General features: G+C 34.0%; 1 protein-coding gene across 3 annotated transcripts; it reads left to right on the top strand.

Annotated features, from left to right (window-relative positions):
• Positions 1-6,934: 6,934 nt before the first annotated feature.
• On the top strand, positions 6,935-19,383 carry LOC126810803 (cyclin-dependent kinase 8). 3 transcript variants are annotated; one of them, XM_050536084.2, is made up of 14 exons: positions 6,935-7,078; positions 9,066-9,141; positions 9,721-9,831; positions 9,957-10,097; positions 10,323-10,380; positions 10,858-10,989; positions 11,461-11,604; positions 13,043-13,112; positions 13,453-13,525; positions 13,789-13,886; positions 14,167-14,248; positions 16,318-16,422; positions 16,777-16,832; positions 18,469-19,383. In XM_050536084.2, the coding sequence occupies exons 1-13, from the start codon at positions 6,951-6,953 to the stop codon at positions 16,786-16,788; spliced, it is 1,230 nt and encodes a 409-aa protein (XP_050392041.1). In that variant the 5' UTR covers positions 6,935-6,950; the 3' UTR covers positions 16,789-16,832; positions 18,469-19,383. The 3 variants fall into 3 exon arrangements, with proteins under 3 accessions (XP_050392041.1, XP_050392040.1, XP_050392039.1); XM_050536083.2 differs by lacking the exon at positions 16,777-16,832; XM_050536082.2 differs by lacking the exon at positions 16,777-16,832 and having other exon boundaries at positions 16,318-16,431.
• The last annotated feature ends 1,553 nt before the right edge of the window (positions 19,384-20,936 follow it).

Genomic DNA, 20,936 nt, shown 5'->3' with positions numbered 1-20,936 from the left:
TAGTATAGTATACTAGTAACTTGTGCACTATAGATGATAGTGCCGTGGTTTTGATTCCCTGCTTGTTCTTGAACGTAACAAGGAGTCGGGTCGTCTGTTCAACCTTGTGGGTTTTCCCCGGGTTGTCCGCTTTCCTCCAACTGCTAAAGACCCCTACACTGCACAGCAAATTATTGAAATAGATTTAAACCATGTTAGTCCCAGAATGACCTAGTTTATGTTTACTGGTTGTTAAACCGGCATCTCTTTCTATAGCAAAATACACCTGTAGAATAAAATTATCTATGTTTATCTCAGAATGTCAAAAGTAATGTGCTTAAGATTCTATTTCGTTGTGTTGATATTTTGTATTAATTTTGTGTATAATAATTTTTTTTTTAATCACAGTTTGATCCAGCTGTCCAAAGGTATAATTCAATGAATGCTACTCTAGCAAATCATTTTAAAGTAACATCTAAAACAACATGGAATGGCTTTATTGCTTTTGTTTTTCCTGTTTTGACTTTAACATACTTGATAAGGAAGGGTAAAGTAAGTATATTTGAATGACTGAATTAATACAACTGATATCATTTTACTGTGAAAGAAAAAAAGCAATAGTTATAAATAATATTTCTTTTATTTATAGACTGTTTTCCCATTCCTTGAATATGGACTCATTTTAGATAAGAATAAGCAGCATACGGTATCTCAAACTGTTCATTTAAATATTTTTATTTTTCAGGCAGATAGAGAGAAACAATATAGAAGTGGAGAAGTTTCTGCCAGAGAGAGATCTTGGAAGTTTATGTATTAAACTTTTATCTGTGATTGAGACATTGAGTGGACTATGAACTAGTGTATTTTAAAATATAGCAAATGATGTCAGCCACAACGTATATAAGAAAACAATATATAAAACATGTGCTTTAGTTCAAATTCTTCTTTATTTGATCTGAGTGTTGTGAATAGCTTCACTTAAGATATTAATAATTTGTTTGATTTTAATTTTGTTCTTGATCATACCACTCGAAAGACTGTAACAGGTCAAAGTTATACATGTGGTTGATTTTGTATTACTAAGGCAATCCTCAATAGTATCTTTTCTCTGGCATCAATCTGCAGATCACGTCAATACCAAGGGTATTGAGGACCTAGAGAAGCCTTGTCGAAACCTCGATCAGTAATAAACAGTTACTGTATTCCATCTTCTCATTGTCCCAGTTCTTTATATCAAATATGAAAATAATCCATTAAAAACTGTAGCCTTTATTGCATTCGCAAGGGTTACCGGCTACCAGTACTCCAGAACGGAAAGTCATGAAACACTAAATATTGATAGGGTTTGTTCTCTCACAACCCCACTACTTCACACCAAATTTGAAATTTATCTGTGATAATGTGTAGGCTCTATCGTGTTCACAAGATTTTCAGCTAGCAGGGGCATAACTCTGAAACAAAAGGTTATAAGCTACATGTATAGCCTCTATGGGAGTTCACAAGGGGTATCTCCAGAACGGAAGTTGCAGAATGCTGATTATTGATAAGGTTCATCCCTGACGGACAGATGGACCCACAAACTTAGTTACATATTTTAAACATATATTATGCAAGAGCTAAATCTGCCTATTTCAGGTCTTTCTTTAGGCCTGAAATGTTATCTAAATTATTAACTAGACATTAATTAACCTATCCAGGCCATAATCAACTCTAGATGGCAGCGCTAGCCTGCGATCTTTAGTGGATTGTAAGCCGATTTACTGCATAACTTTCCTTCTCGATTAAACGATTAAATGGATAATCGAGACTATGCTGTTTATCGTACTGACTTTAGTAATGATGACCGAGGCTTATGGGAAGTTCAGTCGCTTAGTTCTCGGTTCATAGTGGATAAATTTGAATGAAATTTTCACCAAATTGCCTTTACATTATCTAGTTTTTAACTATTATAGTGAGAACTGCCAACTCGTTACCGAATCTCCCATAATGTATCTTTGAGTAAAAGGCAGGAGCCATAACCTAAGATGTGCACCAAAATTTTACTCAACTCAAGATCATTTGATCCTTAACACACATGTTACGGTTCATCTAAATCAGACAAAAATTGTTGCCTCTAGAGTGTCCACGACCTTGGTGTATGTATTACATGCATTGCCAGTATTTGCATAAATGGGCAATTTCAATTTTAACGGGAAGTTACTGTCCGATTTCCACGAAAATCAAACCCATCCGCTATTGTTGTGTAAAACACAAATACTTGAATCATATAAATAGTGTGACAATATTTATTCGATTCAAATATATGTGTTGTACACAACAATAGCGGATGGATTTGATTTTGGCACATATCGGATTTGGACTTATGGATTATTGCCATTATTGTACATAAATCGCATAGCTTAATAATGGAAACTTGCGACTTACGTACAATCATGGCAATAATCCAGGAAGTCCAGGTCCGATATGTTCCAAAATCGAACCAAACCAAGATCTTTGGGATATAAAAATATATTGTAAGTTATATAGAAATCAGAGAAAAATTGTGACCCGTAGAGTCCACAAACATGGACGGACGCCCAGAAATTTTATTTGTGATCTTTTGATCCTTAAACATACATTATGCAAGAGCTAAATCTGTCTATTGCAGGTCTTTCTTTAGGACTGAAATGTTATCCAAATTATTAATTAGACATTAATTAACCTATCCAGACCATAATCAACTCTAGATGGCATCGCTAGTCTGCGATCTTTAGTGGATTATGAGCCAATTTACTGCATAACTTTCCTTCACGATTTAGGGGGTTCACGTGGCTAAGTGGGTAAGACGCTGGCTCGCTAGCCTGGAGGTCGGGTGTTCGATCCCTGCATTTGCCGAGAAAGTTCATCCAGATTTTCCGGCGTGATTTCTTCTTGTCAGTGATGCAGGACGGAGGGCCTGACAAGGACAGCTTTCTAGTCGTTTGGATGGGATGAAAAACCGAGGTCCCATGTACAAATTGGCGTGCACGTAAAAGATCCCTTGGCAGTTGGAATCCGATATAAAAGTAGGCTGTAGCGCCGCTTCCCGGGCAAAATTTCCCTCATGGCACACTGTATGGCGTATGCCCGTCTTCATTAGCCCAGTTTAGGAGCAAAACAGTAGGATGTTAAACCCCATTTCATTTCCTTCACGATTAAACGGATAATCAAGACTATGCTGTTTATCGTACTGACTTTAGTAATGATGATCAAGGCTAGCCGGAAATTTCAACCGCTTAGTTCTCGGTTCATAGTGGATCAATTTGAATGAAATTTTCAGCAAATTGCCTTTACATTATCCACTGCCATCTCGTTATCGAATCTTCCACAATGTTTCTTTAACGTTAGGTTTACTCTAAATCAGACAAACATTGTGACCACAACCTTAGTATATGTAGGCCAATTGCATGCTTTGCAACTACATGTATTTACGTAAAAGGGAGGGGGGGGGGATTTAATGGGAAGTTTCTGTCCGATTTCACATCCGTGATTATTTTCTAGCATATATTTGAATGGTTTTTAAAATAGAATAAAATTTGCGACCTCTAGATTGTCCACAAGCTAAAAACGCGATTTTCATAAAATTGTGGGCAATAATCTAGGAAATGACGGTCCGATACGTGCCAAATTCGAAAATTATATTTTAAGTTACATAAACAAATGTGAACAGACACAGGGACGGACAAGGAATACGATTATAATAACCGGCCTATTCAATATCCTAGTCATCAATGGAAATATCAGAGCGAATAACAGGTGCGGATCCAGAGGGGGGGGGGCGGAGCTCAGGCTTGAAAGTTTGAAGGGTCCGAGAAACTTAAATCTAAAAGCCTGAATCTGACCCAAAAATTGCGAGTTTGTATACATTGAGTTGAGTCATGACTTTCATTCCATTGTGGGCAAAAACAAATAGTCACATACAGCTCTGGCAATTAGCCAAAAACATAAATTGCCGTCGGGACCAATTGACCCCACGGCAAATCGCCTATTGACGACGGCAATTTTTTAATACCGGACTGTATGAAAATATAAGTTTATTGAAATTTAAAGAGTTTTATTAACGCTGTTCACCTGTTGACGTTGAATATTGTTGTGTTTGCTTTTTAATTTTATCGGCAATGTTGATAAGAAAAAAAACCTGGTCATTTATTTGATCAAATTTAAAGAAAGATAAAAAATATGCTAGCGGAATTTATAAGATTTTTTTTAAAACTTTGATACATAACATATTCTCCGCTTATGTTTTATTATTATTATTATTATTATACCTGAAGAGAATGTCTTATTAGGTGAACTTGGAACATGCCCTTACCGAGAAACAGTGGAAGGTAGGCCTACTACAGCGATCGAGAGTGCAGGTAAAATACTTCCGACAGGTCGTCATTCGTAAGACTTTTTTATACGCGCATTTAAAACAATTGCTGCGTGAGACGTAACACCACGTGTGTTTAGAGATTAACAATAAACTAAATTCATGATCAATCCTCACCTGTGAAGGGAGCATTCCCCATCAACATTTTAAGGACATTTTATGCGATTTTATTGGCGATTTTTAGACCTGGAATTTACCTTCCGGAAATACGTCAGAATGCACAAAATTGAACCTAATTTACCAAATTTTTCTAGGGGAGAGCCCCCAGACCCCCGTTACAACGTTTAGCGCCTTCGGCTCGCGCGGTGGGCTAGGCCCACCGCAATTAGTTAAGCAATTATCCCACCTAGATCCCCCACCCTGCAAAAAATCCTGGATCCGCGCCTGAATAATTCCTTGGGGTCTTTTTGTGGTATTTATTTTTATTTGTTCGGGGGAAACATGGCTACTATATTTCAGCGTGTTACAGTATCTTCAACTATTGTCTCGCTGAATGCATCGATGGGGTGCTTTTGGGCTCTTATGAAAAATTTTACTTCAAAGCCACCATTTTTTATCACCATTCTTGATAATACCAACGTAGTCAGGGGCGAGGGGTTGAGGGGGAGAGGTGTGCAAATGGTTAAAACATGCGCGTTAAATTTCCCTCATAGCACACTGTATGGCGTATGCCCGTCTTCATTAACCCGGTTTAGGAGCAGAACAGTAGGACGTTAAACCCCATTTCATTTCATTTCATTTTTGATTGGTAAGAAACTGCTAGTGATCTGGCCATCCGAAAAAAAATGAGGCGACAAGGGAAAATATAGTAAGACAATATTATTTAGCGATGAGTGTGGCTCATATATAGTTGGTATATAGGCCTATCCAGGGAGGCCATAATATATTATCATTTTCTGGATATTAACACAGTGAGAGAAAAACATAACTATTTCTTAATACCAAATTCGGGGGTCCTTCTTAATCACCGACAAGAGCGGGGTTTTATTTTGTCAATATCGCTTAAAGTATTGCCTAAAGGAATGATATGTTACAGATATGCATATGTAACACATCGTATGATATCCAAAATTTCATAAAACAAAATTATTGACACGTGAAATTAACATTAAAGGCCTGCTTTTGTCGGTGTTTAGCAAGACCGTTTTTGTCAAAATTTTGAGTATCCATAATTTGTTTATGAAATCATTGAAATTTGGGATATGATGCGTAGAATATGCATAACTATTGCAATTTGTGTTGTGCTGCTGGCAAAAAAAGAAAACTCTTGTCGATGAATAATAGTGTCCATAATCGACTTGAAATATTCTAAATCCTGATGGGGATCACGTGGCTAAGTGGGTAAGACGCTGGCTCGCTAGTCTGGAGGTCGGGTGTTCGATCCCTGCATTGGCCGAAAAAGTTCATCCAGATTTTCCGGCGTGGTTCCCCCTTGTCAGTGATGCAGGACTGAGGGCCTGACAAGGACAGCTGTCTAGTCCTTTGGATGAGACGAACAACCGAGGTCCCGTCTATACATTGGGATCCTCGTAAAAGATCCCTTGGCAGTTGGAATTCGATATAAGAGTAGGCGATAGTGCCGCTGCCCGGGCAAAATTTCCCTCATAGCACACTGTATGGCGTATGTCCGTCTTCATTAGCCCAGCATAGGAGCAGAACAGTGTCAGTAGGACGTTAAACCCCATTTCATTTCATTTCATTTCTACATCCTGATATGACCCCAAAATTTTCCAAATTAAAGCTATACTCATTCAACTGACCAGAAAGCAGAATATATTATAGAGGATCTCCTACGAGTCTTTTTTTAATTTGAAAATATATCAACACAAGTCGATAAAGTAAAAAATAACGAGGCTCTGCCAATTTTTTTTTTTTTTTTTTTTTTTTACTTTATCGACGAGTGTTGATATTTTTTGATATCAATAAAGACGAGTAAGAGATTTTATTTATCACCCAATTCTTTCTTACATGCAGAAATAAATGAATATAATTCTTTGCTATAGACTTCATAATTATTTACTGAACCTAATTACATAATGATCTTTCAGCAGGTATGCAATTTAATTGGATGTCAACCAGTCACACCTTCATTTTTTTAAAAACAACCTTAGCATTTCGTATAAAAATGAATTAAATAAGATTAGATTTTGTTTAATAGTTTTAAAAGACAAAAGCTTGCTTTTTGGAAAAAATATGTATGCCGGTAAATGTTTTAAAATCCAAAAGATGAAAGATAAATCAGTGCTTGATTGATTTATACAAAAAGAAATTGTAAACTATCCCGAATATGTTATACTAATAGACTAAATGGTTCACACTAATCAGCAGTGAATATTCGCTAGGCCGCGACAATATTTAGAAGACTTTTGTAATCCTCTGTGAAACGTTCGTTCGTTCATTTCTGAGGTTTTACGTCCACTTCCACCTAAGGTGATATCGTAGACAAAATCTCTGTGAAACTATTGTAAATGGTTTATATAGTGGCGGGGTTGAAAAGGGAGGGGGGGGTATTTCTGATCCAAGGGGGACAACTCCAATTTCTCCTTTTCTTTCTTTTTTGTTTGTAATAAGAAAATGGAGAATGGATTATGATTATAAAGTTAAAACTGCTGCTGAAAGAGCGAAAGTTGAAGACCTCTTTGAATATGAAGGCTGCAAAGTCGGACGTGGGACCTATGGACACGTATACAAGGCAAAGAGCAAAGCCAGGTATCCCCATTAATTATATGGAAATCAACAAAACATTTCATCGTTATATGATCGTTTGTTCTGACTCTGCTGAATGCCTCTTTTTGATTGTTTTGTTCCTGTGTCTTTAAACCCGCCAGTCAACGTCTAGCCTATGCCAATGATATTGTAAATTCTAGTTTGGACTTTGATTCTGACAAAATTATTCTCAAACTTGACAATGTCAATAATATAGGGGGTCAGGTTTGCCACTTGAGTTGTCAGCTTGAGGTGGCGGCATTTTTTTTACACATATAGGCCAGCAGGATTGATTATCGCCATGATCAATTGATTTGCAAATCACATCTAAGTCAAAAATTAGCGTAATTGGTTTAAATAAAGAACCATCATATTTACAAGGCCGATTTCCAAAATTGATTGTGCGTAATCTACCGACTTTCTGCCAGACTGGCAGTTTGATTTCCAAAATGGCATCCTCCACGAATGACCTAACGAGAAGGAATGATGTTAATAATTTTGCCGTATCGATATTTTTCTACTTTTATTTTATATTCAAATGTTAGCTAGACTGTATATAAACACTTCATAATCAGTCATATTTTTTAAGCTTTGCAGTAAACAAAAATAAGTCTGCTAAGGCAAGACCTAAGTTGTAAAAACAAATACAGTGAAATGTGTATTCACATTATCGGTCATATTATAGGCTTTGCAGTAAACAATAAGTGTCCAACACCAAAGTTGTAAAACCATTCAAAATAAAACTGTGCTTTGTGATAAACCCAGACTTTATCGAAGTATTGCAATACATCGCAATATTTTTTGTCAAGTATTGCAATATATTGCAATACGATTTCTGGCAGCAATACACACCCCACCCATACCCCAAAATATATACCCAGTACTTACAAAACAAGAACATAACAAGTCCGCAATAGCAGAAAACATCTACCAAAACCCAAAGTATAAAATCAAATGGGAGAATACAGAAATACTAGCCAGAAATTTATCAACATGGGAAAATAGAATTCTACAAGAAGCGCTAGAAATTCAAGAACAGAACATAAGCCAAAATTAAACAGGGACTCAGAACATTTTCTCCCAAATCATAGAGTGAATTTATTTAATCCCTAAATAATGTGTGTTTTTTTTATCAGTGTATGGTTTCCTTCCCCTAATTCCCGTACTTGCTTGTGCTGTTAACCCCCCTTTTCATCTTGTAGTTATCATTATGGTTTTATCTGCTAATTAGTGTTTAATTGTTATCTATATCTTGCTATCTCTCATCTCGTTAATCTCTTATAATTATTAGTTTGATCTGCTAAATTCATCTTGTTTCTAATTGTTATCAGTACATTACAGTCTTTCATCTTGTTAATCCTTTGTAATTGTTTATCCATATTATTACTTCTCTCATCCTGTTAATTCTTAATTAATCTCTTATATGGTTTCATTGCACCACATTTTTGCTATTTATCATTATTTGTTTGACAACGATATCTGTATGTGTATCAAAACATAGCATGTTAATAAATTCAGAAGTAGTATATCCATATAAGTGTTTTTAAAATATTTAAATAAAACTTTCAGGAATAATAGAATTGTATATTTTGAATTCGACCAGTAATAACCCACCACTAAAAAAACTGCAAATATGAAACGATATTGGACAAGAATTACCGTGGTAGACTACCGATAATTCTGGTCTGGACTGTTTTATATTAGGGGGCCTGGATGGCTGAATGGTTAGCACATGTGCTCTGTATCATAGGTCTGTCATTGAGTCAACTGGCGTGGTTTCGATTCCCTGGTTGTACGTGACAAGGAATAGGGTCGCCTGTCCTACCTCGTGGGTTTTCTCCGGGTCCTCCCATTTCCTCCCACTGCTAAAGACTCCTACGGACAAGCGAATTATTGAAATAAAATTGAACCATATGTTAGTCCCGAAATGACCTAGTTTGTGTCAAGTGTTCAAGTGGAGTTAAACCCCTTTTCTCTCTATATTTTTCAGTCCTGATAGTAAAGAGTATGCTTTAAAACAAATTGAAGGAACTGGTATATCTATGTCAGCATGTAGAGAAATTGCAGTAAGTTTGATTATGTAGACAATAAATTTCTTTGTAATACTTTGAATCTCAGTCCTAAAAATGTTTTTCTTTTAGTGATACCAACTGTTATTATCGACTAGTTCCTGTTGGATGGCCGAATGGTTAGCACATGTGCGTTGTATCATAAATGAGGGAACTGGCGTGGTTTCAATTCCCTGGTTGTAAGTGACAAGGAGTAGGGTCGCCTGTCCAACCTTGTGGGTTTTCTTCGGGGCTCTGGTTGCCTGCCACTGCTAAAGACCCCTACGCACAAACGAATTATTGAAATAAAATTGAACCATATGTTAGTCTCAAAATGGCCTAGTTTGTGTCAAGTGGACGTAAACCCCATTTCTCTCTCTCCCTCTCTCCTGTTTAGACAAAATGTCTGCTTTGTTAGTCAAATAGAAAAAATACTAGTTGAGGTTGTACATCTATAGAACAGGGTCTAGGGCAGGGTCCTTTATATCCTGCCTAACAATTTCAAATATCTATTTATCAAACTTTTACTTATTTTGTCAATATTTGTATTAAAGCAAGAATATACAATGTAATTAGAACTGTTACTTTCTTTTAAAGTTGCTACGAGAATTGAAACATCCTAATGTTATCAGTCTTCAGAAAGTCTTTCTTTCACACACAGATAGAAAAGTTTGGCTTTTGTTTGAATTTGCAGAACATGATTTATGGGTAAGACTTAAGACCCTTTACATTTTTGATAATCTTATATGTTTTTAATTGATTTTATTGTCTTAACATTTAATAACATTCCCGTTCCTTTTAATGGTTTTGTACTTATTTTAACTTATTTTCAGCACATCATCAAGTTTCACAGATCAGCTAAGGCCAACAAGAAACCTGTACATATACCTCGAAATATGGTGAAATCACTGATATTTCAAATATTAGATGGTATTCATTATTTACATGCAAACTGGGTGCTACACAGAGATTTGGTAGGAATATTCTATATATATTAGAGTTATTCCAAAATATTGGATAGACCACTTTTGTTTAAGAATAAAGACTATGCCTTTGTGTGGGAATTAGAAATGATAATATGAATCTTTAAATGTATATTGTACCTTGCATTTTATACCCATAGTTAGAATAATTAGATATTTTAATTTTGAAACAACTTTAATTTAAAGTCAGTTAAGACCTCCTCAATTATATTTCAGAAGCCTGCAAATATTCTAGTCATGGGCGAAGGCCCAGAAAGAGGAAGAGTCAAGATAGGTACGGTTTTTAATTTAAGGTAGATTTTATATAAAGATGCACATACTAATTTGATGGGAATTTCTTCTTGTTCAGATGGGTTGAAAATGAAAAATCTAAGTCACAATGTACAAAATGGTAATAAAGATCCCTTGGCAGTTGTAATTCAATTAAGAGTTGGCAGAATCTGCCACAGCACATATCACCATAGAAATATAAATGAACACTTGTTAGTCTCAGAATGAGCTATGTAGTGTGTTCAGGAAACACTACATACCCCGTTGCATTACATATAAAACACACTGACTTGAGGTAAATAGAACATTAAATGGCAAACATTTATTGGATGTTAGTCTTAATGGTTCTATTTTGTTGTGAAGTGACTGCAACTTAACACTGACACATAGTTAATTTCTGACTGCATTTATTTTGCCTCTGTAATATTAATGTAAAATAGTAGAAGTAATAACAACAAATTGATTTTTATTCATATTTTAGCTGATATGGGATTTGCTAGATTGTTTAACTCTCCATTAAAACCACTTGCTGATTTAGATCCAGTTGTTGTAACATTTTGGTACAGGGCTCCTGAATTGTTACTTGGAGCAAGACATTATTCAAAGGCTATTGGTAAATTAAATATATTTTATTTTATTATATCTGAAGTGGTTACAGGTATCAGCATTAGCATGTTGGACACTGAGTGAATGAATCAAATGAGTATTTACCTGAATCTGCTCAGAGCATTTATGAATGTGAGCTGTTCTGTTGTAACGTTATGTAAACATATTTGGTCTAATTTGGAGCTCTGTTGAATGCGTAATGATATTGTTACACAGTTAGCTATTGGTTGTTAATCAGACTATTGACCAGTCATAATTTAGAACATAAATTTGCTTCCATTACAGCAGTGTTAAGTGGGATTAGATCTAATCAAACGAAACACTGCAAGGAGTATGGTTTTTACCTGGACTTAAAGATTATAATTCATTTGTTAACACCTCATAACATTAATGGGTTTTAACTGGGCTATTAAATTATAAATTATTTGTTTAATACCTCATAATATTTGACTGTATTGAATAATAATTTATTTTTCAGATATATGGGCTATAGGTTGTATATTTGCTGAATTGTTGACATCAGAGCCAATATTTCACTGTCGACAAGAAGATATAAAGACTAGTAATCCTTATCATCATGATCAACTAGATCGAATATTTAATGTAATGGGCTTTCCACAGGGTAATTTTACAATTTTATGTACCAATCATTTTAGTTAAAGATACATTATGTAAGATTTAGATAAAGTGCTGACCATTTTTGTTATAATAGTTCAAAAACAGATAAATCAAAATGAATATATTGAAAATTTCATTCAATTTACTTTATTGTGAGCCAAGTTATGCATTGACTGTTTATTATCGTAACCTTGGTACTGGTATATTCGAGACTTAGCCTCACTTTAAAATTAAATCATTAAATGGCTGAGCTGAACTGTTCTAATCTAGTTAAAATCTCCAGCATCCAATGGCATCGAGAGTTGATTATGGTCTTGTCATGTTAATAAATGTCAAATTAATAGTTTGAGTGAGAGTGGTGAATACATTGACTAAGTTCGATGATGAACATTTTCTGCTTAGGCTAGTGGAGACTTTAATCTGATTGGTCGAGACTATAACACAATAACTCTCCTTCTAATTGAGGTAGAATATTCAAACTTGGTGTAGGTGTTTATTAGGTGAATGCTTCGATCATGTGCATTTTCAACTAAGGCTAAGCATAGCTAAGCAATTCGATTGGTTGAGACTTTGGAACATGATACTTTGGTTATAAGTGGGTGAGAGTGATGAAACTCAGAGAATAGATTTGTTATATCAATACCTTGACTGAGTTTGATGATGGGAATTTTCTGCTTAGGCTAAGTAGCAATAAGCAATTTGATTGGTCTAGACTTTAGAACATAACAACTCTGCTTTTAATTGAGGTAGAATGTTTAAACTTAGTGTAGATGTTCGTTAGGCGAATGTTTTGACGGAGTTCAATGATTAACATTTTTCTGCTAAAGCTAATCAGAGCTAAGCAATTTCATTGGTTGATGCTTTGGGGACGTGATAACTGATGGATAGTGATGAAACTGAGTTTATAGTTTCACTACCAGGTACTTCAAAACCTTGACCGAGTTCGATCGTGAACATTTTTTGATTAGTATAAATAATCAGTTTGTTGCTTGATACTTTTCAAAAAGATAAATGTGCAATTAATTAATATGTGTCATCTATTTATTTTGGGATTGCGGCCGGGGACATCAGCCTCACTGTTGGCTTGTTTTTTCTGTATCGCCTTCAGAAGCTTTGAAATTTAAGATCAGAAAGATAACCCTGTAAAATGCATACAAAATCTTGTGAACCTTATTCAAAACAGAGTTCTTAATGGAATATTTAAAAACTTGGTAAGATTTTTCATTATTGCATGAGGAACTGTATTGAATTTCAAAGATTTCAGATTGTAAATTTTTAAAAAGAAAAAGGACAGGCAACGACAATACATGTACACATTAAGTGTAGGTATATAAAAAGTGAGTTAACCAACACTGAAAAAGAGCATCTACCCTTACTTATCTGCCTCAAATTTTTATGTAGTATGTACATCAATAGCTGTATCATTGTGTTTTTGTTCTCAGAAAAAGATTGGGAAGATATAAGAAAGATGCCTGAACATCAAACATTGATGAAAGATTTTAAAAGATCTACGTAAGTCACTCATTATAAAATGATAATTAACAAGCACTTTTTTCAGTATTTTACATTTATTTACTTTAATTCTTCAAACTTCATAAACTCAAGCGAAACACCAAACCCTCCAAACTATACATCATTTACGTCTGTTTATTCTATAGTGTATGGTTATGTTTCTTTCTTACATTACATCAGCTATTCCCATTGTATGAACAGCATTCCTCTTCCTTAATTTGGTCAATATTTGGTTGAGAAATGGATGATAATACAAAGAACATGTATTATTCTACCACATTGTATTCCAGAAAAACATTAATATCTTCTTGTATTATTTATACTTGAATAATTCTTTCAGGTATGGTAATTGTAATCTAATGAAATACATGGAAAAACATAAAGTCAAGTCAGAGAGTAAAGCATTTAGCCTGGTAATATTATTTATTGATATTAATGAGATAAGTACAGCCTACAGACATACATATACCTATCCTGCACTTCAATTTTTACACCATAACCGCTATATAGTTATGAGAGACACAAGGCACTTGAAACCAAGTTGCCATGTTTTTGCTGTTCCATGTACCATTGCACTAATTTTTTGTATAACATTATCAATTATAGTACCTCCAGAACACTTGTTTATTTTAACCTTTGAATTTCCCCTGTACTTATAACATGACTTTTTTTATAGTTGCAAAAATTATTAACTATGGATCCCACAAAGAGGATGACATCAGAATTAGCTATGAAAGATCAGTATTTTCTGGAAGATCCCGTTCCTTCACAAGAGTAGGTTAAATTTATTTTGTTAAAAAAGAAACCAATTTCTGTCTTCAATGGATATCTGACATTATACTCTGTGATGTAGTTTTTAGCATTTATAATATATGTGCAAACATACAAAGTCAGATATATCATCTATATAATAGATAATGATATTTCTTAAAACAATACATTTCAATGCAGCAAGCAAATTCAAAATAGTGGGCAGCGTATACTATTAACACAGGGAATATTTTTAATGAAACTGTTATATTAGAAAAATTTAGATTTATAATTTTACTTCTAGTGTTTTTGAAGGTCTTCCCATTCCATATCCTAAAAGAGAATTTATAAGTGATGATGACAATGAAGATAAATCTGATAATAAGGTGACAAGATAATGAATGTTTAAAATGAGTCTGTTTGTCCGTCGTTCTGTCTGTCAGTCAGTCACATTTTTTGGGACACAATAACTCTCCTCCCAATTCAGCTAGAATGTTCAAACTTGGTGTAGGTGTTTATTAGGTGAATGCCTTGATGGAGTTCGAAGATGAACATTTTCTGCTGAGGGTAAGTGGAGATAAGCAATTTGATTCGCTGATGCTTTGGGACATGATAACTTTGGTTCTAATTAAGTGAGAGTGATGGCACTTGTTGTATAGTTTCATTATATCAATTCCTTGACTAAGTTCGATAATGAGCATTTTCTAACCAGAGTTAGCAGAGCGATAAGCTATTTGATTGGTTGAGACTATGGATCTCGATAACTTTGATTGTGAGTGAAAGTGGTGAAACTTTGTGTATAGTTTCATTACATCAATACCTTGACTAAGTTCAATGATGAGCATTTTCTGCTTTGGATAAGTAGATACTTCAATTTGATTGGTTGAGACTTTGGAACACAATAACTCTCCTAAATGAGGTAGAATGTTCAAACTTAAAGATGAAACTCAGAGTATAGATTCATTTTACTAATACCTTGAATAAGTTTGATGACGAGAATTTTCTTCTGAGGCTAAGTAGCGATAAGTAATTAGATTGGTCAAGACATTGGAACTGTAGCACCATGGGTCGTCTGACAGACGTGGAGAGCGGACAACGGCTAAAACCGGTCGCCACATCCTACGTATAACCCATGCATAATTTCTTACTACATATTTTGGAACAACCCTTGATCGTCTAGTATTGTCTCTGGTTACATTTGTAATTCTTTAATTGGTTAGGACCTATCTTTAAATGTCACTCTGACATTCCACATTAATGACAGCTTCACGTTGCGATTGAATATACTGCATCTTAAAGGACAATATTGGTGCCAGTCATTATCACATATGTGATAGGGCTGGTTCAACACATTCCAAATATAATTTTAACACAGATCATTGCTACGATAGCTGAGTAATACAGGTTTCCTGAATCTGAACTGACGAACGCCAAAGGAAAACACGAGTCATCTCGATATTTATTGGATTATAATCCGATTTGCTTCTCAACTTTCATTCATGATTTAACTATGAAATGGAAAATTGAGACTATGTTTTTGGTCGTACTGACTTTAGTAATGATCAAGGCTAGGCTGAAATTTCAATCGCTTAATTCTTGGTTTATAGTGGATCAATTTGACTGAAATTTTCAGCAAATTGCCTTTCCATTATCTAGTTTTTAACTATTATAGTGAGAACTGCCAGCTCTTTATCTAATCTTCCATAATGTATCTTTAAGCCTTGATACATAGTAATACAAGCATGGATTATATTAAAGTCATTTTCATCCCTCAACCCAGATGTTGCCACTTTGACCTCAACGGTCTCTGCTAACGAATTTCTACCCAATGTGTCCTCTCTCAAATCTTCATGATGTCTAACCTAGAACGCACGTTCTATTAATTATATATTCTCAGATTCACACCCATTAATTATTCTATTGGCTAATTATGATGTAATTAATCATGTGATTGGTCACTTATGCCAAATATGAAATGGTAACTTTCTGATCACATGCTTTTAGACTCAGAATCTATCCTTGAACTTAAACCGCTTTTCCTGTTATTCTTACAATATTTCATAAACAATTAAATTTGTGTTTTAAATAAACTCATACCATAGCTAATATACTGACAATGGAGAATAATTAATCAAGGCCATAATACTATTATACATATGTGTTCTTTAGTTAGTATGTGTCATCTATTTATTTTGGGATTGTGGCGGGGGAAATCAGCCTCACTGTTGGCTTGTTTAGTAGTCTAATATTACTGTAAATATGAATAAATTTACAATAGTAATAGTACCGTAACAAATTTTACTATAGAATATGAAAAAATTGACATTACATGTAGATAATAACTGTTTAACTGAAATACAAGGATAAACTGTTCATATAAACGAGAAGATGTTGAAAGTCATACTTTGTAATTAGAATGTAATACTTAGATTTTTTTTCACATTCTTCATTTCAGAATAATGCTAATACAAACCATTCCGACCAACCACCGCAGAAAAGAGTAAGAGTTATGCCCCCTGTTACTACCAGTAGTAGTAATATGGTATCGGGAGAGTTTCAAGTAAGAAAGGCATGCCTTTTATCATTTTCTGTGGATCAGCTAAGTATAAATAGTTTAGACAAAGGATTAAATAGCATTGAATTTGGACAGTTAATTGTAGGATCTTGGCCATATTACTTTTTAAGCTGCACTTGAAATAACATTTATTTTATTTCGAAATCCAAAGATAGTTTCCATGAAGCATTCTTATGTAAGAAACATTTGCAAAGACTACATTTTTTTTTATCATACAACAAAATAAGGCTTTCATTAATTATTATATCATTCTGCGTTTGTTTTGGGGGGCAGGGTGAGGGTGGGGGGAGGGATTTAGTTTAATTGTACGTATAGAAGAATATCTTCTATTTCTTACAGTCCGCATATTAACATAGAAGCTTTTGACTCAAACTACACCATTTTCTTTTAAAACAGTAAGTCTTTTTTTAAGCTTGTTACATGTAAAGAAAAAAAAGTAAACTGGCCATTGTTTATCTTTATAAAAAAAAAACATGTAGATGATTGTAATTTTCTAATAATCTCAAAAATAAAAAGAAAATAGAAAGAAATAATGTCTTTTTCGACAACAATAATGCTATTCTCTCATTTGATCAAATTGTGACAGTGTTGAATCTGTGTACATATATTGTAAGCTTTATATCTCAGCATGACTGATATTGGGTTTTTTTCCTCAGCGTTTAGAAAATATCAGGAAATGCTGAATATGTGGTAGCAGTTTGATGAATTATCAATATGATTGTGAATATATCACCAAATCACAAGTGTTAGCATTTCCAATAATTAATTTTTAATGTCATATAAAGTTAATGCTTTTCATTTTCTTTGTGAAAGTATTAATTCCAACTTTATTCCATTTTTGAACACATTTGAAATATTGAATTATTGTTACTGCTTCTTAGGGTTTGAAAATTTTTGAACGAAACAAAGTAACAGTATATATATATATGAATTTAAAAGTAAACATGATTTAATAGATATTATTACATGTAGAGTGTTAATTACTGGTTGAATCATACAAGTATCTGACCTCTTTCCATTTTTCATACTCCCACATTTTAATGTAATCGTATAGCGACACCCATGTGTCCATTTATATATCTATTTTTAAATTGAGGTTTCACTTTAGAGGTTTTAATTATGATCTGATCTTTTTCAAATATTTATGAGTTGTTTAGTTCATAACTCTCGGGACGAATTAGCTGCAGGGTATGTTCCGTTGCCTGGCAAACTATGTTCTTGTAGTATTATCTTACATGTTTTTTATTTTCAGTAATTTTGTTATAGCATGAATTTATTCGCAACATTTTTGTAATTTTAAATGTGCTGGTATATAACTGTTGTTAATATTGTCTAACCCATTTGTAAATTTTAAAACAGACATATTATAATTGTGTCATAATTTGAACACAATGTAATTCTTTATATTAAATCTAAAGGGATGTTTATTTTCTTAAAGAAAATAATAACAAAAGAATCGGCATTTCTGTTTTAAAGATACATTCCTTCAAAGATAAATGAGTCATCTATTGCATCCACAGAAACTATTTTTTTTATCTGATAAACTTTTTGGGTCTACCATTAAATAGATGGTATACCATTTTGGTGAACAGGGGTATACTATTTTGTACACCATTATTATTCTGAAGTGAACAAGTAAGGATCATACATAGTCAGCACTGTGACAAAGAGGAGAGTTTAGTATTGTTTTGTTAGCCATGCAGGCATTTTAGTCCAATTTACACATCATGGGGTTGTTGAGATGAGGCGATATTTTCCTAAACATCTTAAACTTCATTATTTTGAACTTAATCTTTTTAATGCCCATTATAATGTTGTCACTTGCATCCACAATTTATCATCATGTGGTTCATCCACAATTTATTGTGAAAGCTTGTCATTTTAAGAGATTGACGAAAAAAAAACATTCTCAAATTTATGTTCTATAATTTAGAATAATTACTGTCTAATAGTCAAAGGAATGTATCTTTAAAACAAATTAAAATGGGAATTTAAAAAATGCATTTATTAATTCAAAGTTTTGTTTTTCAGCATGTTCACAATATGCAGTCTGGATCACAGCAACAAGGGATGAACTTTTCTTCCAGTAATGCGTCACAAGGATCAGCCTCATCTGGATACAGTCGATTTTGATAATTCATCAAATAGTTATTATTCACTCCACTATATTAAAATGCATTTATATTAATAGTTGTTATGATTATCATACATTACATGTTATTAAAAATGTTGAATGGTGTAAATTAAGCTCAACTAAAATTTTTGTGTGTGGATTAGTGATGTAAAGTATTTACATGATACGTTTGTAATTCATTTGCTTTTGGTCATGTCTTATACTTAGAGAAACATATATGTATTAAAATTGGCTCACATGTCAGTTTATTCTGCACTGAAAAATGATAGTGCACTCATTGCAAAATACAATATATTTAAAGTTTGAGTTGGCAGTAGCACAACATAAATAATAACTATTTTTGTTACTTTTGTCTGTAGTAGTGTGTATGTAACTTATGTTAAACTCTTCCATGGGGAATATCTTGATTTGTGCACCCCATCTTTCGAAATCCTACATACACCACTTCTAGAACCAGATATTCTAAAGATATTTATACTATACTAATATTCAAAATGTGGTTGGTTCTCTTTCCATATTATTAGAAGTACTATGTGGAAACTTTTCATGTTTATAAATTCATATATAGAGCTGAAAATGTTTAATAAATTACACTATATTATTTTAATTGTCATGTGTGAATAAGAGAATCATGAATTTATAAAATCTTGTGGATTATTATTATTATTATATGTATATACAATATATATATTGTAGGCATGTGTGTTGGAGCCAGATGACCCTGGTGAAGTGACATGTAATAATAATATAGGATTTTTGTTTTGTAAATAATGTATGTATGTATGTTAGTTTATATGAATCAGAAAAAACAATGTTTTAAAAGTTGTTTTTTTTATTTACAACCCCTCCCACTCCACTTCCTTTCCTTTTTAGCAAACCATTTATTGGGCCATGGTTTATCATCACCCAAGTACCATACCAATTATGTTTCATTTAAGTCTATCATATTGTTTAGAGACATTGACAAGGTTTAAATCTTGTCACTAGAATGTGAATTTACTTTGCAAAGTTTTCGTGTATTATCAAAAATGACCGACAGTGAAAATTTTGAAATGGAAGCCCTGATGTGGCCCCACTAGCTCCTATGAAACTAATAGTCAGGTAAAGATAAGCCATATAGAGTGGATACCTAGAACAAATTGCAACAGAATTTTTCTCGATGGAATCTGGTAAAGGGGTCCCTGAAGGTCTCCCAAACAAAAATCGCCCAAAATAAAAAGATAGGTTTTCGCGTAATTAGCATAAATCCAATATGGCCACCATTGGCACCTTAAAACTCCAATATCTCGGGAATGGTTGAGTTTGGATGGTGTAAATGTATTACGGGTAGAAAGGAAAGTGGTACAGATGGCTCAGAAAAACAAAGCCAAATAACGTCCCTGTTACGTCATACCGTCATACGACCAACAATTTGCATAAATCCAATATGGCCGCCATTGAAACTTTAAACTACAATATCTCGGGAATGGTTGAGTTTGGAGGATGTAAATGTATTACGAGTCGATAGGAAAGTGCTACCTAAAAACTAGAAAAACGATGCCAGGTGACTTTCTTGTGACGTCATAAGGTCAACAATTAGCATAAATCCAATATGGCCGCCATTGGAACCTTAAAACTCCAATATCTCGGGAATGGATGAGTTTGGAGGGTATAAATGTATTACTGGTAGATAGGAAAGTGCTACCAAAGAATCAGAAAAACATTGCCAAATTACGTCACCGTCGTAACGTCATACGTCCAATAATTAGTATAAATCCAATATGGCCGCCACTGGAACCATAAACATCCAGTTTCTCGCGGATGGTTGAGTTTAGAGGGTGAAAATGTATTACTTGTCAAACAATTCATATATTTCATCAGTGCCCACCTGTCAGGTAATTGACCAAGGCCCACACAAGTACCCGCCGAAGGCGTGTCACGAGCGCAGTCCGAGGGGGTCTTTGGGGCTCTCCCCTCCCCCCAGGAAAATTTTAAAAATTGAAAACCGCAAACACATTTTCCAAGCATTTCAGACCAAAGCAGAAAAAGGCAAATGTTTGATTTCCTGATACAATTAGATAACAGAATGACCTAAGAGCACTATCATTAGATGAATTTGAGAATTCTAGTACACTTCTTTTTTTGTGTTGTTTGTCATTTTTTTCCTATCTTTTCTTTCTCCTGTCCTCCCCCATCTTTATCTTTTCTTTTTTCTTTCTCTTTTTTCTTTATAGGCTTAGGCCCACTTTTTTTTTAATGAGCTTAGGCCCACCTGTCACGGACTGTATTTCATCAGTTTGTAAAGGTTTTAACAGGAATATTTTACTTGGTTTCTGATAGACCTGGATTTTAATTATGGACTGTACAATTCTTCTGCTAACAATTC

This window comes from Patella vulgata, chromosome 2 (genome assembly GCF_932274485.2).
Source record: "Patella vulgata chromosome 2, xgPatVulg1.2, whole genome shotgun sequence".
NCBI classification, from domain to species: domain Eukaryota; kingdom Metazoa; phylum Mollusca; class Gastropoda; family Patellidae; genus Patella; species Patella vulgata.
Note: the sequence above shows the minus strand (reverse complement) of the source record. Positions and strands in the feature narration are given on the sequence as shown.

Excerpts from the sequence above, each read along its gene's own strand:
- LOC126810803 (XM_050536082.2), top strand. The coding sequence starts at position 6,951 with ATGGATTATGATTATAAAGTTAAAACTGCTGCTGAAAGAGCGAAAGTT. Across the intron at positions 9,832-9,956 it reads TTGCAGAACATGATTTATGG|CACATCATCAAGTTTCACAG; the intron begins GTAAGACTTAAG and ends ACTTATTTTCAG. Across the intron at positions 10,098-10,322 it reads GGGTGCTACACAGAGATTTG|AAGCCTGCAAATATTCTAGT; the intron begins GTAGGAATATTC and ends ATTATATTTCAG.